Source organism: Saccopteryx leptura, chromosome 1 (assembly GCF_036850995.1).
Source record: "Saccopteryx leptura isolate mSacLep1 chromosome 1, mSacLep1_pri_phased_curated, whole genome shotgun sequence".
Taxonomy (NCBI): Eukaryota; Metazoa; Chordata; class Mammalia; order Chiroptera; family Emballonuridae; genus Saccopteryx; species Saccopteryx leptura.
Window position 1 is genome coordinate 20,515,450 of NC_089503.1, and position 23,228 is coordinate 20,538,677.

The following is a 23,228-nucleotide window of genomic DNA, read 5'->3' on the forward strand; positions in this document are numbered from 1 at the left end:
TTTTTGATTGGGTAGTACCCACTTTTGGTAGTGGGCAGTATGATGTGAAATTCTGAAGGAAAAGGAAATATCCAGAAAGAAAAGGGAAAAGAAAAACAAAGAGTAATGTATATTCCCTAGTAAAATATATTTTTAGTGCAAACATGGGAGATGCAGAAGGCCTCTTGTAAAACAGAGACAGTTTAGAGATTGCAATTGTTAAATCAACACAATTTTTAAAAAAGAAAAAAGAAAACCAAATCAGTTAATAGAATCAAATATTCAATAAAATATATTTTAAGACTCAACTTCCTCATATATTTTAGTATCCTTTTAAGAGTATTTTTTCACTACATTGAATGCTTTCCTAAAGTACTTTATTTACTGAAGATTTTCCCCCCAAAAACATTTCCCACCAAATCGATATTTTCAATATATTAACAAAATAGATTCAACCTTCTTGTTTGGTTTTGTATAAACTGCTAGCATTTTTTTTTTCTTGAAAGATCCCTTCCCAAAGCTGCACTTTTTTTTTTTTTATTTTGGGGGCATTTAAAAGTGATTACTCCTTTTTCAAGGATTGTGTTATTATGGAGTAATTAAGATTTAAAAATTGTAACTCTTTATGACTCAGAAAGTCCTTAATCTAATTATCAGGGTGAAGGATAAATTGACCTTTCCCCCTTTCGATACTGATCTCAGTTTGGAAAAAAAGAATCTCTTTCAGAGAATACTGATTTTTATATTTATCATAATATAATGGGCAAATTTAACAGCAGCAGGGTTTTAAATAAACTTGACATATCAATTTTTAAAATGCTTCTTGTGTATCAATTCTGAATTTATGTATGTGTGCTTCTGAATAAAGAGATTGGCACAGAGAAAAATTTCATTTGATATTTTTATCATGGGTTTAAACCTGCTTCAAACAGTTCTCTAAATTTAATTTCCTGTGGTCAGATTTTTTTTCTTTCCTTTCTCTTTTTATAGTTTTATTTTTATATTTTACTTTTCCTTTCTTTACCCTGCTTCATAGATATTGTTTTATTTTTGCTCATTAGCAATATTTTAGTAACAAAATTTGCAGTAAATAATGGCAGCACAGCAATTTTGAGGGTTATAATTATGTTACTTACTGCTTTCCTTCTGAGGATCTCAAAGAGAAAACAAAACCAGTGCTTGCTCTTCTCACAGGATTTAGAAATTTGACAACTATAATTTTTTTTACATGATACTGATGTTAATCCATTTCAGATAATGCTTTTTCTATACTGTTATTGGGATTTCCCCACATTCAAGGTTGGAGATTGAAATTTTATTTAAAGATGTTTTGATTTAAAACTGTCAGACACTGAGAGCTACACAGATCCATAATCAGTCTGTTTGAGAAGGCAAAGAGGTTTCTAGGTTCGTTTCAGACTTGAGGGTAGCCTACTTTAGAAAAAAGTAGTATCCTATGTGGAAAATTAATGTCAATATTTAGCTTATTTATGCGGTAGAATCCACTTCAATTTTGATTGAAACTTAGAGAAATTCATATCTGCTAGTATACTGGTCAGCTAGCATGACTGTTTTAACATTAGGATACCTTCGGATACAAATGGTTAAGTTCTACTTTCTAAGTGAGAAAGATGGGCTAGCATCTCTGCTTGCAATAGTGTATATATGTGCGTGTATGCTCATGCACCTGTCCAAAACAAAAAACACATAATGAAATTACCAACATGTGAATGGCTGTCGAGTATACAATGTCAGGATTTTGCTGATATCACTAAGCTAATGTGTTGGAATAAATTCCCTGGGTCTCTATCCTGTGCCCTCCGAGTCACTTAATAGCTGGTGACATATTTCCCCCTCATCCTTTGAGGATCTTTTAAGATCACAGCCTCCCTTCCTTACTTTCAGTAAATATACCTTAGCCTCCAAGAGTCCATGACATAAAAAATATAATTCTGACCCCCTTGAAGAGAAAGAAGAATGAACAAACATTCACTCCCTTTTCTGACTACCATAAAACCTCCATTTTAATATATAAAAGAGATCTCTATAAGCCCTATTTCCCCCCATAAGGTTGCATATTAACAGGCAACTAAAAGAATGAAAAAAAAAAACCACTGTGTGTATGGACATATATATGAGTAATCATTTTAATCAACTCAAGTCTCACCTTCTCTGGTCTATGGCAGATGTAATACATTTAAATGCAACAGGTTGGTGGTCATGATGCATGGGTATAAGAAACAAAGATTTGTAAAATTTTTAAAAAGGTAATTTGGAGCAATTTCTATAATCTGGGTTTTTATACTTTTTTGGATATATGATTTTTAAAAATTATACTAGTTTCTGGAGAGTTCCATAAACTACATTTCATTCTATAAAATGACTCCTCAAGCAACTGTCAGAATTTATTACTTTAGTTTATTATAAGGCTCTCCTACATTAAAAAAACAAAACAAAACAAACACAACAAAAATATTTTTGCCAAGAAGCAAAGCAGTAAATAAATAGCAGTCCCTATTTAGTGTCATGTATAATCAATTCTTTTATAAGTATTATATATAAGACAATCTATTTTGATGTTATAATAAGATCTAAAATTTTATAATCCTTGAGCAGGTACAAAAAAAGAGAGACAGCATCAATCGAGGACTAAAAACATAAACTCCTAAAAATTAATGTTAGTAAAAAAAAAAAAAAAAAGCTGCTCTGTTTAGAATTGTATCTGGGAAGATTCTTTGACTAAAAATTATATTCCTAACTAAAAAAAAAATTAACTCCAAAAGGGGTTTTATTTTCAAATTAAGAAATGAGTCTGTGAATAGATGAAAGCGGGACACCTCCCCAAAATAAGCATATTGATGAAGTGACATAGCCCTCTGTAGAAAGTTATATTTATTTTATGCCACATGAAAAATTAATATTTTATATTCATAAATAAAATATCTTAGCTACTGAGCTTTGGTTAAATGATCATCTTTACTGGGATAAATTATCTGTAGTAAAGTAAGCTATACAAAAAACCAGACAAATAAAGAAACAAAATTTCATGTTAAATCTCAGAGTAGCTGAGGGGATAGCTTACTGAGAAAGAAGATTTTCAACCATAAAATGAAAACAAAATGTATAGTTTTATTTTAAAAGGTTTCCCTGCTTTTAAAAAGATTTTCCTTTCTCTCAGAGCTCTAAATCATCATGAGAAGGAAGTTTAAAAGCTCAAAGCTAATCCTAAAAAAAAAGAAAGAAGCTTATATATATATATGTTTTTAAAATATTTGTTTGTTATTTGAAGAGATATCAACTGTTTTTATGATCACTTTATGTTTAAATGTAAATATTTCTTGTGAAACAGGTTTTATTCTGGATAAACTTCCTAAGGGTAACTTTGAGAGGAAAATATCTAGGAACTGGAGGTTTGTATAAGCCTGCAAATACATGTAAATACTAGATTAGTGTTAGAGACTAAAATGTTTTTTCTTAACATTTTCATTTTAATTCTTTAACTCTATTGAAAATATTTAAGTCAGAAAGCTATCAATAAAATTTTTTCTTTCTTTTTATAATTTTATTATAAATAACAGTTTCTGTGTTCCCTTATGTATATCTATATTTAAATTTTTTTTAAGTTAGACATAAAGAAATTCTGTAGGGGGAAACTGTAGCCCTCTTTTATATAAATATTATTTCACTAAATGTGGTATTAATGCTCAGAGGTGGTGAAAATCTAAAGGATAAAGTTTGGAGGGTTATATCTGCTTCACTTTTCCTTTTTAATCAATTGATAAGCTGCCAATTTACTTACTGCCCTTCAATCAGCTGAGAAATAAAGAATCTTCCAGACAATTCGTTTTTGTTTATAGAACCCCCATCTCTAGCAAGTAGGCTTTCTATTCTTTTTCTTGTCCCTGACCCACTGCTCTTGCCACAGATTTAAAGGGTGAAGGAGACTCCTTAATTAAAAAAAGAAAAAGAAATCATTCACTCTACCCTGAGATAAATAGTAAAACTATTTCTTTTTTTGATTTTTTTTTCTTACTAACCTAAGATCTGGGCCTTAAAGATGACCTGACCCCAGGCCCAGGGATTATAAATTCCTTACAGGGTGAATTTGTCTGTTGAGGGATTTAAGGGTCACTGTAGTGTCAGTCACTCCAGTTCGAATGATCAGCTCTGCTAGGAGGCCAGGAAGCCCTGAGCAAGCTCCCTCATGTTCTCACTATCCGTTCAGCTACGGACTGGTTCCCTGCCTGATTCTCATCCAGAAAATCTTGGTATGATTTAGATACTCCTTGATGTTATATTCCTCTTTGACCTTATGACTCATAGTGACTTAATCTTTATGCCTCCTTATTCTTATTTTTAACTTTTCCAGCTAATCCAGGACTGTCTCTAGTCCCGAGTCTTCAGAGACCTGTCTTTATAATAACAGTTAATATCAGCTGAGTCCGTACTTCATGCCTGAGGTAGTTTATTGACATCTCATTTCATTTTCCTAACAACCTTATGAAATAGGTATTTGAATGTCCCCATTTTACAGGTAAGGCATGCCGCTGAAAAGAGCAGAACTGGAGAGTAAAATTAGGTCTCTCTGGCCTCAAAGCCCAGGGCTCTCAGCCATTAGGTGTAACTTTCTCCCACTATGCTGCTTGTATTCTCCCCTTAAAAGGCTGCAAAGAAGAGATGGCAAGGACTATGCTATAGACTGCGTTTGATATGTCCCAGAGCTTTTTATTATGATTCTTTTTTTTTTAAAGAAAGCTTTGGCCAGGTAGCTCAGTTGGTTAGAATGTTGTCCTCGTCGTCCAGATATGCCAAGGTTGTGGGCGCAATCCTCGGCCAGAGCACATAGAAGACTCAACCAATGAATGCATAAATAAAAGGAACAATAAATCGATGCTTTTCTCTCTATCTCTCCCTCTAAAATCAATAAATTTAAAAAAGTTAAAAAGAAAGAGGAGTCACTGAATAAAAGCAATGGGTAGGCTCTGGGTCAAAAGTTGAAAAGTCTGTGGAGAAGCCTCCAGTTTACATTAAAAAACAAATTAAATAAATAAACAAAAACAAAAACATCTTTTCCTTTCTTTCAGAATGGATGGGATCGTGCTCGAACAGGTTCGAGGGTGCAAATGTGGCCCTGCTCCCCTTTTTCCACACTGTCACTCGGAAGACATAGAGACCCCATCAGATTCTTCCGATAATCACCCCTGCGATTTGCAGCCAAGACTTAAAAGAAATACCCGATAAGACAAGTTAAGTGGATTCAAGGGAGGAGAGCAAAGATTGTTTTTTAGGGGGGAGGTAAGAGAAGATGGAAAGATTTATAAGACCATAAAAAGTGAAGCTGGAAGAGGGAAAGAATAAAGATAAAATACAGAGTGGGACAAGAGTAGGTTTACAGGTGCTCCTATGGAAAATGCTACAACAATGAATACCTAATGATACAAGAATAAACTGCTGTCTGTACTTATGACTGTAATCCTACTTTTGCCTCACCCTGTCTGTATGAAGAGAAAAGAGAAAACATCATTCACGACAGCAAATAGTATTATTTATGCTCACCCTCCTATTTTTGCTTGTACCCTTCTTTGGAGGGAACATTTAGGACCAAATATAAGCTGGAAGTAAAAAGTGAATGGCAAGTATCCTAAGCGAATTGCTTTTCCTCCTTGATCAAAAACTTAAAAAAAAAAAAAGTATAAAGGGAGTGATTTGCAAGAACAATCATGATTAAATTCAACAGATTTTAAAAAAAGTACTTGAAAGGAAGGAATTACAGGGAAATGAAACTACAAAGAGATAATCTTTGTGTAGGGATGCTGAAAGTAGAGGAAAAGATTTTCTTATCAGCTCCTCTGATTTGCTCCCAGCCGGGTAATCCTGGGCACTGGCAGGCTATGGGGCAAATGGACAGATGCTTCCGGAAAAGATTATCTTTTATCTGTCATTCAGGGAATAGCCCTGGTCCGATGACTGCTGAGTCTATGGTCTAAGCCTAGTATGCCATTGCTCTACGTGTCAAGCAGAAACAAACAAACAAACAAAACACACCCAAACCCTACAATATTAATAATAATAATAATAATAGTAATAATAATAACAATGACAGCAACTAACATTTATGAGCACCGGTGAGGTACAGAGCTCTTCTATGCATTGTCTCAGTTCATCCTTACTAGAACAGGATGGTTGCTATTATTATCCCCGTTTTACAGACAAGGAAATTGAGAAAATGAATGAGATGGATTTTGCTATACTTTAGCCTCAGCAGCAGCAATCTGCTGCTTTCTCGTTTAAGTAGACATTCACACACTTCATCCTGTCCTCCCACAATCTACTACAAAATCTTTGCAAATTTAGATCCTAATCTGGGCCTATCATTTTCAGGGGCCTCTCCCAGCTGTGACTTCCATTGGCTGTGCACCCAGAGAGTGTTGAATAAGAGCCTCTAGCTCTCTCTGAAAGTGTAGTTTGCATTAGTATCTGATCGGTGCAACAGTCAGTTAATGCCCTTTGCCCTAACTGACAAGGCTTAGGACTTTTTCATTGTAAGGAGGAGTTCTGAAAGGCCTGCAGGAAGGGAAGGAAGAGGCTCAGAAAGACTGAAGACTAGGAAGATACCTTTGCATACTGACCTCTTCCCGTCCATTCTGGGACTTAAAGACTCCCAATTTCTCTTTCACTGAAGACCGCAGAAGAACTGCACACCATACAGCCCCCTGCCATGTAATGCAAAAGCCGTCTACCGACCTAATAGGGCCAGTCCATTTGGACCAGTCTATCAAACTAACAGTCCAACAAACGGACTGTCCTTTCCTTCTCAAGGAATCCCTGCCTTGTCTAGCTGGGATTTCCCCTGGTGGTCAAAGCACCACAGGGAATCCATCTCTGCTACAAGCCCTGACATTGAGACCTTACTCTATGCAGGTCCAACACAAACCTCTCTTCCCTCTGTGGCATCACTAGACTTTGCCAAGAACACTTAGCCTAAAAGATAAATGATCTCTTCAAAATTCTGCCGGACCAGGCTAGGCTTGGTCATTAAAACTTCTCATCTCCTTCTGTCCCTCAGCTCCATCTCTCCCTTACCTGTTAGTTACTCCTTTTCTGTTCAACGTTTATTTTAGCCATTTGCTAAGTAATAACTAAAGTTCCTAATATTTGTTCTCCAAAAAAAGGGGAACCAAAACTCATGATGAAAATGCAACAGAATGTTACTAGGGAAAGAAAAAAAAAATAAGGGTCAGCTAGAAAGCAAGATTTGATGATGCAATCTAAGCTTCAAAGCTTAATACTGTAAAATGTGGGCCTAGAGACTAACTGGATGAAAAACTTCAATATGGGGTTCATGGAGCCCAGGGACATCATGAACTCCCTGAAATTATATGTAAAATATCGGTGGGTTGTTTTTTTTTTCTTGTTTTGTTCTTTTGGGAAGAAGGTCCATAGCTTCATTAAGTTATCAAAGGGAGAAAATTTTATTTCTATCTCCAAGGCCTAAAATTAGGCCTGATATATATAGCAGGGACTCAATAAACATTTGTTGAAAAAAAACAACAAAACCACTCAACATTTGTGGAATCAATGAATAATTGGAGGGTCTGAGTTCTAACACAACCAATTTTATAGATGGAGAAATGGAAGCCTAGGAAGGATGTAACTGCTTCTCCAAGGTCGTGAGCCTAAGTAGTGAAGACCAGAGAGAATGAGCTCTTTTAACTCTTTCCCTGCTAGTTAGTCTTGTTTTTCTTGCTACCCTAATTGTAAATTTCACTCCACTTCATTTCCTTCCTCACAATCCATTTCTTTTAAAGCAGAGAAACGTGCCCCCTTTCCTAGTCAGAAGTTGCCAACTAGTGCATGTCCCAAAGGGGAGGTGGGGGAGCAAACGGCAGGAGAGTCGGTGAACAAGACCACCAGGACAGTTTGTTTGTGACAGCACACACGGCATGGCTACCATCCCTGTGTGCTGAGGACATGATGAGTATGGCATCGGAATGGCTGTTATTGATGGGAAAATGTAAAGCTAAAATAGTAAGTTAGATCTAAGGGGTGGCAGTAAATCTTAAGCTTAGTACTAAGCAGGCCAAACAGCTGTCCTATGAACAGCATTTTAAAAGATATCCGAGGGACAAGATCAAACAGATCCCCTGCTTGGTCTGACAGCTCCTTTTGAGGACCTTTCTTGCTTATAAAGTAATCTGGAAATCCTGGGAGAATTCAAAGCTGTCCTTATACCCTCCTAACAGTTTACAGTCAAACCTAGCAGGCAAGAAGGATGGGACTCAAAGTGCCACCTGGCAGAGAAATAGGGACAGGGGCCTACACCTCACAGAGCTGCATCTAGGAGAGACTCTGAAAAGAGACCTGTATTCGGATTCTGTGACACAGCAAATTTCTTGTGCTGATGACTCCTTCAGCAAACTGAGGCCAACATGAAGGCTCTGAGGTCTAGGCCACGTCAGAGGCAAGGGATGAGAGCTGTTCTTAATCTAGCAATATCCCCAGAATGCTAATTTCTTGCAGAAGAAACTTTCCGTAAACTCTTCTTTGAACCCCGGCATTGTAAATGCAAGTCATTTTGGAAGGGAATGTTACGATGCCCTGCGTTGCATTTATGGACTATCTGCATAGAAAATATTTAATGAAACAGAAAGTACATAGAGAGGACAGCTGGTTCAAGCCCCAGTTGTGTGAGCTTGATAAAATCACTTAACCTCTCTGAATCTCTGTTTCTTAAAATTTATAAAATAAAGGTTTCACTTTATATATCCTCTATAGCTCTTTCCAGCTTTTGCATGCTACATATCTGAGGTTTAACCTCAAATTGACAGGGTTTTTCCTACATGGTCAGGTTACCTTTCAGCCAAATCCCCCTCCCCATATTATTTTCTTAGATTTCTCTTGCAATTGAAATATCAACTCATCAGGAAAAGAGAGAGATGTTAATCTCTGGAATGAACAGCATCCCTAACTGCACCAAGACATATGTTGCAAACTTCAGATTGTTATATCCCAAAGGGAAATTTTAAAAAAGGTAGGTTCAGCCAATGATTTCAAGACCTTGTTGTCACTTTATATGGTGAGGTTATAGAGGATTCCAGTCCATTTATATGATTTGAGTTCCACTTTCAAAATGTAAACATTTCATAAAATTCACATAGCAGTCATTTAATTAACAGAGCAAATAGGTCCGTTCGGTAATGATCTGAAGGTCTTCCATGTAATGTGCTTCTGTGCTGCCACGCGCCTTAGTTTCCCTTGCTAACAGCTTCCTACATTTTGCTCACGTAGCATCCAAGGATTAACCAGCTAGCTCAGTTTCTCCATTTCTCACAAATCTAACAGCCCTGGGGTTTCAGAATTCTCTGCCAAGCTCTGAACTGAATTCCCCAATAAGAATCACAGTATGACACTGGAGCTCAGAAAGACAGCTAAACAAAAGCTCTGTAGCAAAAGATTCTCCTGGTTAATAGAAAAAGTAAATGTATTTAGAGTTTAAAGCATTACCCTTAAAAAATAAAATCCATAACCTGAAACTTCTTTCTATCCTACGTTGAACTCCAGTTAAGGTGACATAACTCAATGTTTTAGTTTCCTCAGAGAAACTGAACTCAGCAGATGATGAACTGTGCCTCTCCTGAGCCCCTCAGAGTCCTGAGGTCGCCCAAAAAGTGGGGGTGGAGCCCCTCAAGTAGGGCCTGTACCCCTTAGTACTGAGAGCACAGGAGCATTCAAACAGCAAGGCCCGAGCCTTGCTAGGGGGTAAGACAGGAAGGAGGCCCTGCCGTGTAGGGTCCTGTGTCCTTCCTTATGACGTCTATGATGGGTGCCTTCCTTTGCCAAAGAATAAGCCACTGACAACAGTCCCCAACATTGGCTCCCTGGCTCCCTGTGTCTCATCCTCAAGTGAGGGGTGTGTGTGTGTGTGTGTGTGTGTGTGTGTGTGTGTGTGTGTGTAGGCCCGATGGGCCTGCTCAGGCCAAAACCAGTGGTGGGCTGAGGCCTCTGCACTCACCTGGGCCTCCGAAGCTCATTCCTCCAGTCTCTTCAGCTCCTGTGACTTCTGAGACCCCCGCCTCCAGTGGCAGACCACCGAGTGTCAGGACAGGTTGGACCCCCTGAAAGAACAAGTGGATAGGTAAGGTTACTCTGCTGGCCCAGAAGGAGAAAGGAGAGACTGGGGACTTGGATGAAGGGAGGCTGAAGGGGAGGAAAAGGGCAAGAAGTCACTGCTGGGTCACGGGCAAAGAGGCAGGGATGCTGGGGCAGAGCTTCTCAGAGTTGCCCACAAAGCCTCCCGGTTTGAGAAGTCTCTGGGATGGAGAGGAAGGTCCTCATCTGAGACTGAAGCATTGTGCCGGGAACCTTTGACTCAGTCCCTCCTTTGTCTCCAGCCCGAGGCAGGCAAGGCAAAGGGACTCAGAACAAGGCCAGGTCTCCGAATGAGGAAAGAAGGGGAGACAAGGCCAAAGGGAGAAACCCTGGCTCCTGCTGGGGGTACGGGAGGGGACCCGGAGGAGGGACGGTGCAGAGCAGCCAGAGGGAGCCGGCGGGTGGGGGCAATACGCAGAAACCCCTGGCCCTGCCCAGCCACTAGAGGGCAGGAGGCGGGCAGGGGGCTCTGCGGCGCCTTCGCCCCTTGTTAGGTTCAGAAGCAGTCTGGTTTCCTAACACACGTGAACGCTTACGTTAGTTGCCTGGGCTGCAGGGACCAAGTTCCTTCCAGCGGCTTCCTGGAGAGGCAGCCTGGGCTGGGGAAGGGTCTCAAGCTGCTCCCCTCCTTCCCTATAAGGGCTCGAGGGTTTGGCATCAGATGCAAATGTTTGGAAGTTTCCATCAGGCCCTTGGTGAACCAGGCGACGTAGCTTTTTTTTGAAAAGGAGTGTATTAGCGGTTGGAGGGTTTAAGGAGACGACGCCCCCACCCCCTGTCCACCTTCCCTGGCGAAGGCAAAGTGGGGGGAGAGGGCTTGATCAGCCCCCATGGGCCTCGGGCTGATGCAATCGCCCTGAGGAGGGAAGGGAAGGGACAGAAAAAGCCACAGGCTTTCCCTCATGGTGATGGGGAGGGGGACGGGTCCTGTGCCCCCGAATGAGACCCCTCTCGGGGCGAGCCCTCCGGCCCGGGGCGGAGTGGGCCGCGCAGCCCCGCGTGCAGCCGCCCCAGCTGCTGGGCTGCGGCGGCCGCAGCTCCTTCAAAGCAGCAACAGTTGTCTGGCTCAGGCGAGGCGAGGCGAGGACTCGCTCCGGCGTGCACGACGCCAGCTGCGGCCGGGGGCTCCGGGGCTCGGCAGCCCCGGCCCCAAACCCGGCCCCCGTGGGAGAAGCGAGGGGGCCCGGGGCGCAGGAACCCCCAGCCCACTGCGCCCTGGTGGCTCAGCCCCTGCTCGCAAGTTCACTCCTCTCAGGTCACCTTTCTCCCAAGTCTGGTGGAGGATCAGGCTTTTCAGGAGAGGAGGGCTTTCTGGCTGGGGGAGGAGGGGGGTGTACGAAGCAAAAGACAAAAGCAAAGCTGAAGGGACCCAGGGTGAAGCTATTTTTAACCCAGCGTGGCTCCTCGGCCTCTCCCTCGGCGAAGCTGTCGCTCCACAGACGGCCTCAGGTGAGAGGCAGAGAGGAAACCCCCCCAGACCCTTTGCTTTCGCCCCATCTCCTCTCGCAGGTCGTAGGGACCCTTTTACTCTTTCAGAACACGCAGTCAGGGAGGGGACATCTCCTTTATCTGGGGAGAGGGGCTCCGATCAGCCCCAGAACTTGGAGTCCTCGTCTTGGGTGCCTTTTTCGGTGCCTTCTCGCAGACTGATCTGCACAGACTGACTCTGTCCAGCGCTCTCGGACGCCGTAACCGTTTCCTTACTGGGGAGAGGGTGAAATCTGGGTGCTCAGCTACCCGAGGGGGGGAGGACGGTGGGCGTTCAGTGTGCTGGGAGGACGGTGGCTGGGGTGCGGGGAAATGCAGGCCCTCCCCGGAAAGGGGCAGCTCTGCAGCCCTCGGGTCTTGTGCTGTCAGACCCTGAGCCGCATTCTCTGTCCTCGCCCGTCCCTCCGGGTGCCCGTGTGTGTCTGTCTGTTCTTCTGGCCCCGTCCCTGAGGACGTCTAGGAGTGTTTCTAGCTGGCGAAGGGCACGGGGCGCAGAGCATGGCGAAGGCCCGATTTGTGCCACTTGTAAGCAAAGTAGTCACGACTGCAGGGAGTGGGAGAGGAGGAGGGGGCCCCCCAGACGATGCCCGGGCCTGCGGGTCTGCCTCCTTCCCCAGGACGGGGTGCCTCGAGAGGCCAGGCCAGGCCAGGGCAGCTGCTGACACTCCTGCTGAGCTCCCGAGCGGGTGCAGCCGCCTCTCTCCTACCTCCTTCTCGGCGGGGTTTCTCCCCAGTTTTCTACTGTTTTACCCCCTAGTTTGGAAAAGACGAGATGGGGGGGGGACCAGGCTGTAAAATGCCCTAAATTAAAGTGGAAGCAGGTGCGGGGGGAGGCGGAGGGAGAAAGGACTCCGGGGATCGGGTGGTGCCTGGGCTTCCCCTCCGTCCGGAGCCACCCAGTTCCCCGGGGCTCGCCTCACCTCCGGTCCCCGGTGCGAGGACGGAGGGTGCCGGGGGCCTCCTGCCCCCCTCCCAGGGCCTTCCCCACCCCCATAGTGCAGGGTTTGATCATTAGGGTCCAACATGACCAGAAAATGTCCTCAACTGATTCACTGATTCACATTCCAGGTGCTGACTTGGTCCTAAGACCAGATCCTTTTTTTTTTTTTTTTAACCCTAGCGGGTGAAAGGGGTTATTCGGGGTCTGGGCGGGGGCAGGGGGGGGGGAGACACAACTTCTGTAAACTTTTATTGTATTTTAGCTTCTCCCCACTTCTCCAGGAACACACGCACACCGCCTGCTCCAATTCCCCCTGTGATACAAAGTCGATTAAAAAGTTGGGGGCGGGGGGACCCGCGGGAAGGACAAGCGGGTGACCAAAGCCTCGGTGAGCGCTGGAAGGACGGGAGGGAAAGGATTAATTCTTCCACGGAAAACGGGGACAGGGCTCGGAAAGCCTCGGACCGAGCCGCTTCGGGGAAGGTGTGTGGGCTTCGGCGATCGCTCGCAGTCTTCTCGATGAGTGCGCCCTCCGCGAATGCTTTTTGGGGTAAGGGCTTCCGGCTATTGAGTTATGTACAGCAAGCCCAGACCGCAAAAAGATTCGCGAAGGGCAGAGTCTGCCGGCTTCTCCGGTCCGCCGCCGTCGCCGCCGCCGCCGCCTTCAGCCCAGGATGTCTGCGAACCCCGGAGCCAAGCAGGCTGGGTCTCCCCAGCGCGCTCCAACGCGGCTCAGCCTTCCCACCCCGCGCGCCGCCCGCCTTCCGCCTTCTCCCACCCCTCCGCGCCCCCGACTCATCCCTGCGTTTCTCCACACCCTCCGCGATCCCCCAATTCCGCCCGCACAGCCTCGAGCGAGGTGTGCTGGGCAAAGAGAGGAGCGCGGAGGGGTACCAGGAATCCCGCCGCCCAGCCTCCACCCCTCTCCGTGGCTCGAGCTCCCGAGCCTCCCTGCCTATCGAGTCTATCGCCCCCCATTCCGCCCTCACAGGGCTCCGCCAGCCCCGCTGCAAGGTCGCGGATCTCTAAACAGGTACAGTTCGGATTCCCCCTAAAACCCCTCTTGTCCCTTCTAGTCCCCCAGCCGAGGTTCCAGCCGTGACTACAGGCGCTGCGTAAAGAGAAAAACTCCCCCAGAGCACTAAATAAATACAGACGAGGCAGCCAGCTCATTGGTACGGACTAAAATCGTCACCCACCAATCAGGAGAGAGCTCACATTTTCTTCTTCTTTTTTTTTTTTTTTTTTTTTCAGAAGGGGGAGGGAGAAAAAAATATTTCCATTTCTAATTATTCAACAAAATCCAGATTGGAACACGTTAAAATATTGCTGTTGCAAAAAAAAAAAAAAAAGCTGGCCATGACCCCTATTCCAGCCCAGGTGAGGGGAGGGGCGTGAGATTACTGGGCAAGCACGGTTCAAAAAAGCGACCTCTCCCAACCGGGCCCAAGCCAGAAGATTCAGACTGAAAATGACAGGCAAAGATGGACATAAAATAAACCCAAAGTCCACGTTAGTCAGCCTATTTCTAGAAATATGAGAATATCTCAACACCCCCCCCCCCCAAGTTCTGAATGCTCAATAGGAAGGGTTAAGATCCTCCCTCCTCACCTTCCCCCAGACCCGTCTAGATTGTGGGTGTCGAATACCCCGCTCGCCTCGCGTGCCCTCTCACTGCTGCAGCCCCTCCCGCCACTCCCTACCCATTCTGCAGAATGTTGGGGGAACAACAAGGTGCGAGCCCCTCAGAGGCCGCTGAATCCCACAAAATGGGAGATTCCAGCATCTGTGTGTGTGATGGTGGGGGGGGGGGGAGTAGAAGAAGGGAGTCTAGGGTGGAAGGAGAGAGGAGATCTCTTTCCTATGTTTACCCTTTCCCCCCTCTTCTTTCTCTCCCTTTAAGCCCCCTCCAGCACCCTCCAAATCCAGACTCTGAGGGGGTGCCCTCCTACTTCCCAAGGCAGCACCACCCTTCCCATCGCCTCTTTTGCTCCGCCCCCGCCCCATCAGTGTCCAAGAACGGTGTGACTATCTCTCTCCCCGGCGGTAGTCCCTCCGTAGGGAAAAACACAGCCAAGGTGGGATGCTGCAAACATTGCAATAACTTAAGGGGAAAGTTGCCATATTTGTTCTTTGCCACCCTGGAATCGACGTGCAGACGGGCGCGGGTGCACACACACTCTTGCTTAGCACGCCCGGGGGAAACGTGGCTAGACGAAGTAGTCACTGTCTCCTGTCGACCCACCCCCTCTGCCCATCCATCACCCTCCTGCCGCTCTGCGACCCATCCACGGTCCCACTGCCTCTCCTCTGCTCGGCGACCAACAGACGCACGCACACACCCTCCAAGCGTCGGCGCGTCTGCCACGCGGGAGGGGGCTCCACCGGCCGCGCCCGCCGCCACTGCAGCGCGGGGCAACTGGGAAAAAAAGTTCTGCTTAGCCGACCACTGAGCGTACCGACCACCGGCCGACCCTTGAACCAATCCCCTTTTCCTTACCTCGGTCCCGAGGCCACGGGAGCGCGCTGGTCCCGTCCGCACTGCAGCCAGCGGGAAGGAGCCCTTGTCCAAAGGGCCCGCTCCTCTCGCGCCCTTCCCCGCCCCCCCAGGAGTGTTTGCCCAGCGGCAAAGCAGGCTCGACCAGGTAAGTATATAAGTTACTGTACTGTGTGGGAGGGTCACGATCTTGGTAATTGCGGCTTTCCGAGCTTAACCCCTGCGTTCCTGCCTTCCTCCAACTTGTTGAGGACTCGTCGGGTCGCAGGCAGAGCGAGCGAGCGCGCCAGGGAGCGCGCCGGCCGGCAGGGGGAGAGAGGTGCACCGGGCCGCGAGGGTAGAGCGAGGCAACCAGCGGCGGAGTTCAAATGCCCCCCTGGCAGCGGTTCTCATTGGATAGGTCTTTCCCCCCACACCCGGCCCCCCTGGCTGGGTGCCCCCCCTCGTCTCCCATGTAGGGGACGTCTCCAGGCGAAGTCACGATTCCTTCTCAGTTCGGAATGAACTGTGACTAGAGCCATGACGAAGCCAGCGCGCATTACTCACTTTTTGCAGTCACGACTTGGGAATCCGTGCTGGTTCCAACCAAAATTACACCGCTACCATTGAATTATTTAATAGGTTCCACTTCGGGGGTAAAGTTGTGCATTGTGTCAAGCGCTGGGGCAGGGGCAGGGGGAAATTAGAACCTGGGGCGTCCTACTCCCTATCCCTTCATGACAGTTGGACACCCCCCATCCGCTCGTGTTGCAAGTAGTTTATTGCGCTACCCCCCCTCCCAGCCCGATCGCTCCCCCTCCAAGCCCTAACCCCAGCTATTTTCTGTGCAAATATGGCAGAATTTGTAAACACAACCACGCATCTTGCGGGGCTGAGGGGCGAGGCTTGGGAGAGGGAATGAGTAGGTCCGTATGAATGACGAGGAGGCCGAGGGGTGGGCTGAAGGGTTGTGAGCTGCTTTGGTTTGAGCTGAATTGTCAAGACTAAGTGTGGGATGCAGCGTTATTTGTGTTATTCTCCACTTCAGTAACAGCTCTTGTTACTAGTATGAGTTGGTGAATACTCAGTCTCAGCCAGGGACTCTTCCCAGAGAGGGACGGCTTCTGAGCTAAAAATAACTCCAGACACCCCTTCCTCCCCGCCCCCACCCCCAGGGCTGCTTCTCGGATGTCCTGTCTGGGGGTCAGGTCATTAAAGCCGGAGGCTGTTGCTGAATTGGGATGGGGCAGAGGGAGCAGAGAGTACCTGAGCTCTTTTCTCTCGTCTAAAGGCTAGCCCCCTCAGATACTTACCTCACCATCCCGAGCTGATTTTATTCTATTTTAAATTACATGGAAAAATATCCTTGCATGAACAAAAGCCTACTGCAGATCCCTAAGATAGCCTCATTTCCCCCACTATCTACAGCCCACCCTTGTGGCCAGTTTGAGGATGCATTTTTATTATTCCTCGGCCAGTTGTTAATCAGTATGAATGTCTTTGTGTGCGGGTGATATCCATCGCCCCATCCCTGGCCTCTGATAGCCTTCCTCCCTCCTCACCTGTCTGGCTACAGGTTTGGCAAAGGTAGCTGGAGCTAGCTGATTGCAACGAATCTCACTCTAGATGGAACTTGCCACAATCCCAGGGAGTTGACGGTATCCTCAATAACATTTGGCAACTAAGAGAACTTCCCTTCCCCAGTTTCCCTCAGCCAGTTTTCAGGGATCCTTTGGCTTTTGGCTTTAAGGCGCCACACGATGTTCGCAAGCCTGTATTCTCTGCGCATCGCACCAGCAACTCCTGTGCCTTGACTTCTAATCGATTCTTCCCACCAACTCCTTTGGGGTTCTTATGGCTAGGACGCGAAGGGGGAATAGTAGGGGAAAATGCCATAATGCACAGACACATCCGCATGGGGGCATAAAGTGGGAGGGGATGAGAGTCCGAATAATGCAACCTATAGCCTCTTATTTTGAGAGTCACCATCACCGGAGAGAAATCTTTCAAACCCACTGGCGGGAAGGTGAGGGCGCCTGGGAATGAAGACCCATATAGTGTCTGGCCTCTGCGGAGAAAGCTGGTGAGGCACCGGCTCTCGGTTCCTGGAGCGCTGGGCCTTGGCTCATCCTTGAATCTAACACTCGGCTCCCCCTCCTTAAAATTTTTTTTTTTTTTTGCCTTCCTTCCCACTCACCCCTCCTTTTCCCCAAAGCTCTCACCGAAGTCACGACTATCCCCTTTGAACATCCTTAACTCCCTCCTCTCCGTATCCTCCTTCTGCATCCAGGGCGGGGCTATCTGCAGCTGGCGCCTACCGGCCCCCTGGCGCTCGGAGCTAAACTCGCTGAGGACCGAGGAATTTTCAGCACCTGCCTTCCATGGACAGCTACCTTCGACCCGAGCTTGCCAGGACCGGGGTCGTGGTCTTCCTGCTCCAGGCTCCAGGACCGGAGCGTGCAGGGAAGTTTGTCAAAGGAATAGGGATTCCCCAACCCCCACCTTTTAATCTATGCAATTTTAATCTATATCTATCGTCTCCATTAATCTCACAGAGAAATGGCCCATTAAGTCGTATCTGGGTACCCTTTAAGACAGAAAAAAATGGGGAGATGAGAGGGGGCAGTCTAGAGAACCGAGCTCAACAGCGCCGACCCACAAAGAGAGAGGGAGTTACAGCAGCTATTGATTCAGAGATTCGTCAGGGTGATTCCCGGCTCTGCAAGAATTTCCCCTTCCAGTTCCTTTGCATGCAGCCCGAAATTTATCTCACACACACACACACACACACACACACACACACACACACGGCTCTACCCCTCAACCCCCACTCAGTTCCACCCTCCTCTTTAGAAAGGGGTAAAAAGGCAGCCAGAAAGGACCTGGGGGCATGCACAGAGTAAGCCTCAGCTCGTACTCACAGTCTGCGGCATGCACATGACATATCACTTACCTACACGGGAACTCCTTAAGAGAGAGAGAGAAACATAAGGGGAGGAAGGAGAAAGTGGAAAGAGAGAAGGAGACAGAAGAGAGGAGAGGAAAAATCCAACAATTAATTTCCAGACATAGTTGGGGGGGTGAGCGCGGTGAGGTCCAGGTTTTCTTCCACCCGCGCTGGCTTTCTATCCCAGTGCAGCCCTCAGTCTATTTCTGGAACACGATCAAACCCTGATGCTATTTTTAGCAAGTACTGAAAAAAAGCCCTCCACACACAAAGGCATTTCGCTGGAACGTTTCATCCAAAACATTAAATGTGCATTAAGCGCCCCCTCCTCACTTTTTTTCTGCACCACCAGACTCTCTTGTATTACTGCAGAAGATGTTTTTCAAAGCAGAAAAATACCCAAATATTTTTTATATTCTCCTTCCATCCCATTAACTCCTCTCAGCCTCTGCCTGTTGCAGGCTCCTCTCAGTCTCCCGGAGCAGAAGGCTTTGGAGTGGTTGTACTATTTTAGAGCCTCATGCCTCTCTGGACCAGATTCCCTGTAGGCTGGGCACGAGGGGGCTGCTTAGGCCCCGTCCTCAGAGGAGCTTCCCGAGAGAGCTCTATACTCTAATGCTCTCCACGATGGAGATTCCCAAACGAGAGGGGAAGATCCTCTATACCCTTCCCATGTTTCCCACCTATGCTTTGCAAAATCGCGCTGTGTTTGCAACACACCGCCTTTGGGAAATGTATATTTTGAAAGCTGCATATGTGTGTGTGTTGTGCGTTCTAGTAATTCACTACGAGGGGGCTGGAGAAAATAGACTCATGAAGGCAGCGCAGAGCAGCCGCCTTGAGTCTCCTTTGCCAGCCTGCGTCAGTCATCAGCTACTGACGTCACGTGCAGATTCTCCTCTTTGGTGGGTCTGGTTCAGCCGGGAAAAGGCTTCTGCTTGGAGACAGCGCTTTGTGTTCGGCGCAGCCACTAAGCAGGCGAGGCGGCCGAGGCGGGCGCCACCCCAGACTTGGGCTGGGCAGCTGCAGAGGAGGCTGCAGCCTTGTCTCCAGCGGGCGTGTGGGCCCCGAGGGTGTGCCCAGCAGGACAGCCCCCTCCCGAAATGCCCTCCAGCGCCCAGTGCAAACTCGGCTTTGCACAGACTCGTGCCAGTGTCCTTTCCCCACCCTTTCCCAACCTGGCCACTGTAGCAGATAGCTATGGCTATAACTCGGATTAATTCCGTGTATTTGTCGGCAGATAGCCGCGGCTCCTCGGCTCCTCGAGTGACGCAAATAACAGATTCTACAGCTCCCGCTCTCTCTCTCTCTCTCCCCTGCTCGCTTTTTCTCCCTCCCTCCTTCTTCTCCCTCTTCTGTTTCCTGCGCCCACGCATCCTGCTTGGTCTCCCACGGAATCAGCCAGCTAGCTACAGCTTTCCAGAAAGCAGTAACAATCCGAGTTACAGATAGAGACAGACAGACAGACAGACAGATTCCCAGAGCAGGAACAAATAAACCTGCAATTAAACATACAGCCCTTGGCAAATGGCCAGCAGCGTTTAGGAGCTGCCCTGTAAGGAGGGGGGGTGGGGAGGAGAGGGACAGGGAGCAGGGTTTGCTGCTGCAGCTCTTCCTCCTCCTCACCACCCCAAAGAGAAACCCACCTCTGTGAATACCCAGAGGGCAGGGGATTAGTGAATAAACAACTTCTTTTGAATATTAGAGGAGCAGAAAATTCCACAAAGACTGACAATGCTGTCTCTAGCAACATAATCAGGACTTTTTAAAGACTAGGTGATGGTTTACCCTTTTTCCTTCTCAAAGACCAGGGGATCCTTTTTCTTCTTCTTAAAATAATGTCCCTGAAAAATGAGCTTGGTGGATTAGTGCTATTTTTAAACCAGTTTGAATGGAGCTTGTTTCATGAGGTTGACAAAATGTGTGTGTGTCTCAGTGTGTTGTATCTGAATCTGAGCTTTTCAGCAGAAGATATGCCACACCTCAGTCTGACAAAGGGTTCATTGGTTGGTAGAGTAATGGAGGTGGGAAGAATTCTTGCACATTGGAAGATCTGAACAAAATCTCACATACAGATATCACTCTCTCCCCCCCCCCCCCCCCACACACACACCCCAAATCTACATACCATCCCAGATCCACCTTGCATAACTTCTGTGCTGGGGTGGGGGTGGGGGGAAACAGAGCTATTTACAGTCATGGCTTGAGGCATGGTTCATCTCCTTTATTAACCTTAATTATCAACTTTCCCTGACAATGGTTTTCCTTGCTTCCAATAAACAGTTTTCTAGGGCTTATCACCAGGATTGGGGGCAGGAGGGCTGGGACGCAATGATCACAGGGCTGATCTTTAATACTCTCTCTTCTCCCTCCTCAGGCAGTCCGAGCCTTTGTAACTTGCCTTGGAGATTTTAGTTTACACTTCAGCCCATCCTGTATCTCCAATTGCTGTCTGTGGTCTAAGCCTGGCCTACGAAAGGGAGCCAGAGGACAACCGCTCCGCATGGAGGGCGCCCTCTGGCAGCCCATCAGCAGCTGCTTATTTTTAGCTCCATGAATGCATGTATGAATGCATGGGAGAATGTTGCTGCAGTGGGGAGGCACGCAGTCAGGCAGTGCGAAGAAATATCAGTGAGATGGAGGTGGCCCTGGTTCTTCCACTGAAGATGGCTTATCACGTGGGCTCATCAGCTGTGGCCCAACAGACAGGAAAGCTTCCCCATCAGGAATAGGCAGCATTTCAATGAATTCTTCTGGGATTAATGCAAATGTCAAGCTAAACATGAGTTTAAAGGCACAGAGTAGGTATCTTTTTAGAGAGATGAGACTAGGTATGTGTAAGATTAAGTTCACCTTCACAGAAACCATGGAGTTTCTATGTAAGCTACATAAACTCTCTAGAGAAGAGGCAATTTAGAGAAATGTGAGCTGCTTTCTATTTCTATGCTTTGTATGGTGGTTGGCTGCTATTGTGTCTGATGTTGAGACTAAGGCAAGATCATTTAAGATACTTTGGGGGTTCCCAAACAGCTTCCAGCAACCCCTAAATCTAGCCCTAAAAAATGAGGCCGAGTTGGAAATATAAGAAATGTGCTTGGACTCTGCATCTCAAAACTTTGAGGGCAGTGGCCCAAATTATCCTAAAAGAACCTTGGCCATCTATCTGGTGGACTTTTAACATCTCTGTCCTCCCAAGATGCACCCTTCTGCCTTGTCCCCATCTCGCTAATGTAATCAGGCTGACCGGTGTTAGATGGGGGTCGGGGCTGGGAAGCGATGTCTAGGAAGCTCAGCAGAAACATGTGCAAAGCTAGGCCTTCAGCTCTAGCATTTCTGTTTTTCATACAATCAGTCAGGTCTTGGTGCATGCTGAACTGGAGCTGGTGATATTGGCTGTCCCACCAATCTTTGCTAAGGACTGTGGTGCCCGATTCCTGTCGCAGCAGTCAAGTTCCACACCCAGGGAATTAACAAACTGATGTGGAACCTGTCCCAGATGCAAATCGTCTTCTGCACTGTCAGCTGATTCTGGGCGTACCAAGCATGAAGAGGACTTGCTTCCCCTAACACTCCTGCAGAGGGGCCTATAGAGGTAGGCTATTGCCACAAAGCCCTTGAAAAGAACTGAGTCTCCTCTCTCTAAGGGTCAGTGAAGCCCAAAAATGTCCCGCCTGTGTCTCTTATCTTCTCTCCAAGCACCAATAAGAATGTCAGTAGGTAAAGCACTGGGTTTGGAGCAGGGGAAAAAACTCAGCTCTTAGGGAATCAACCAATAGTCTATCAGGGAAGAAGTCCAAGGAAGAGATTCCTCTTTGCCTAAAGGTGCTTCCATCCTGGGGCAGAACTATTTTGGGCAAGTAAGGGATGCAGTAGGGAGAGAGTAAACCAGCAGTCTTTGAGTACCAACGGTGTACCAGACACTATGCCAGATGTTTTATATATATAGCTTATATAATACTTAACATAAGTCTATGGGTGTCATTATAATAATGTTACCTACTCCATTGGGTTGTAGAGCAAAGAAACCACTTCAAAAAATAGTACTTATAATTCTCCCACTTTAAAGCTAAGGAAATGGAGAACAGATAGTTTCAGTAACTCATCCAAAGTCTTAGAGCTTAACATTGTACAATTAAGGATCCAAATTCATTCATGTCTGTGTAGCCCATACCACTCTACCACATTTCCTTAACTGATTTTCTATATTCCAGTTCTAGGCCCCATCATCTGGAATTGGAGATGTCTGGGTCTTTCTCTCTAACGACCTGAATAATGAAACTGACTTATTTCTCTTAAGGAGAACATTAGTCAATAGACATCCCCCCACACAAGGCTAACTGCCTGAGAAGAGACACCCCTCACTCTCTACCCAAGAAAGCCTCGGCTTACCCAAAACTCAAAAGGACTTGTCTGAAGCCAGCCAGTGTGGACTGCAGATGCAATGAACTTGATGCCTAGTCAGGCTGCTACACCCAGCCATGTTTCCGCTTCCACTGAGGAAGCCCCTTGGTGGCACTAAAGAAGAGTTACGAATGCTCCAGTCCCAGTCGTCCAGGAAAGTTGTCCTAAGGTGAGAACAGCAGCAAATCTGTGGGTTGTTCTTTTTTTTTTTTTTTTGGCTCGTTATCTCATCAGAGTCCTCCTTCACCCCTTTAGAAACTGGCAGCCCTGATCATTCTGATTCTGAAAACTTTAGAGGCTAAGCCATTAGCACAGTGGGGGAGTTGAGCCACAGCATGCATGATACAGGCTATTCTGTGCTCCCCTTCCCCTATTAAATACACATTCTCATCACTCACCCTGAGAGGTACATTCTATCTTGGGAAACATTTCTTAAAGCCAGAGTATTTGGAGTTGGAGGGTGATTTTTTTTTTTTGAAGGATCATGTACATACTGGAGGAAAGTGGCTAGAATTTTCTCCCCCCTCCCCTTTTAGTTGCCATCAGCACTCAAAAGTCTCAACGCTGGATCTACCGGAAAGCAATTGCAATGTTCGACTTCAGAACAGTGAAGACAATATCTGCTCTTTGCACACCTCCACTGTCAAGGAGCAAGCTCTTTCGAATGCCTTCCTCTCCTCCCTACACCACTATTAACTGCTGGAGGCCTTGGAGAACCAGATGATAGGCTTTCTCGTGCCTTGTTGATGGAAGGCACATTTAGGAGAATGGGGATCTAGAGGGTCACCCAGGAATATCTAGAGTGGGTGTCATGGCGAGGATCTAAGCAAAGACAAGGCAGCCAGAGC

At 46.7% G+C, this 23,228-nt stretch overlaps 1 protein-coding gene across 1 annotated transcript in view; it reads right to left on the bottom strand.

The window, feature by feature from the left end:
• Window positions 1-23,228, bottom strand: part of LOC136387955 (uncharacterized) — a 121,541-nt gene that overhangs the window by 79,462 nt on the left and 18,851 nt on the right. Inside the window, exon 3 of the mRNA XM_066360056.1 lies at window positions 9,992-10,094. Coding sequence (XP_066216153.1) covers window positions 9,992-10,094 — 103 coding nt within the window. The remainder of the gene's footprint in view (window positions 1-9,991; window positions 10,095-23,228) is intronic.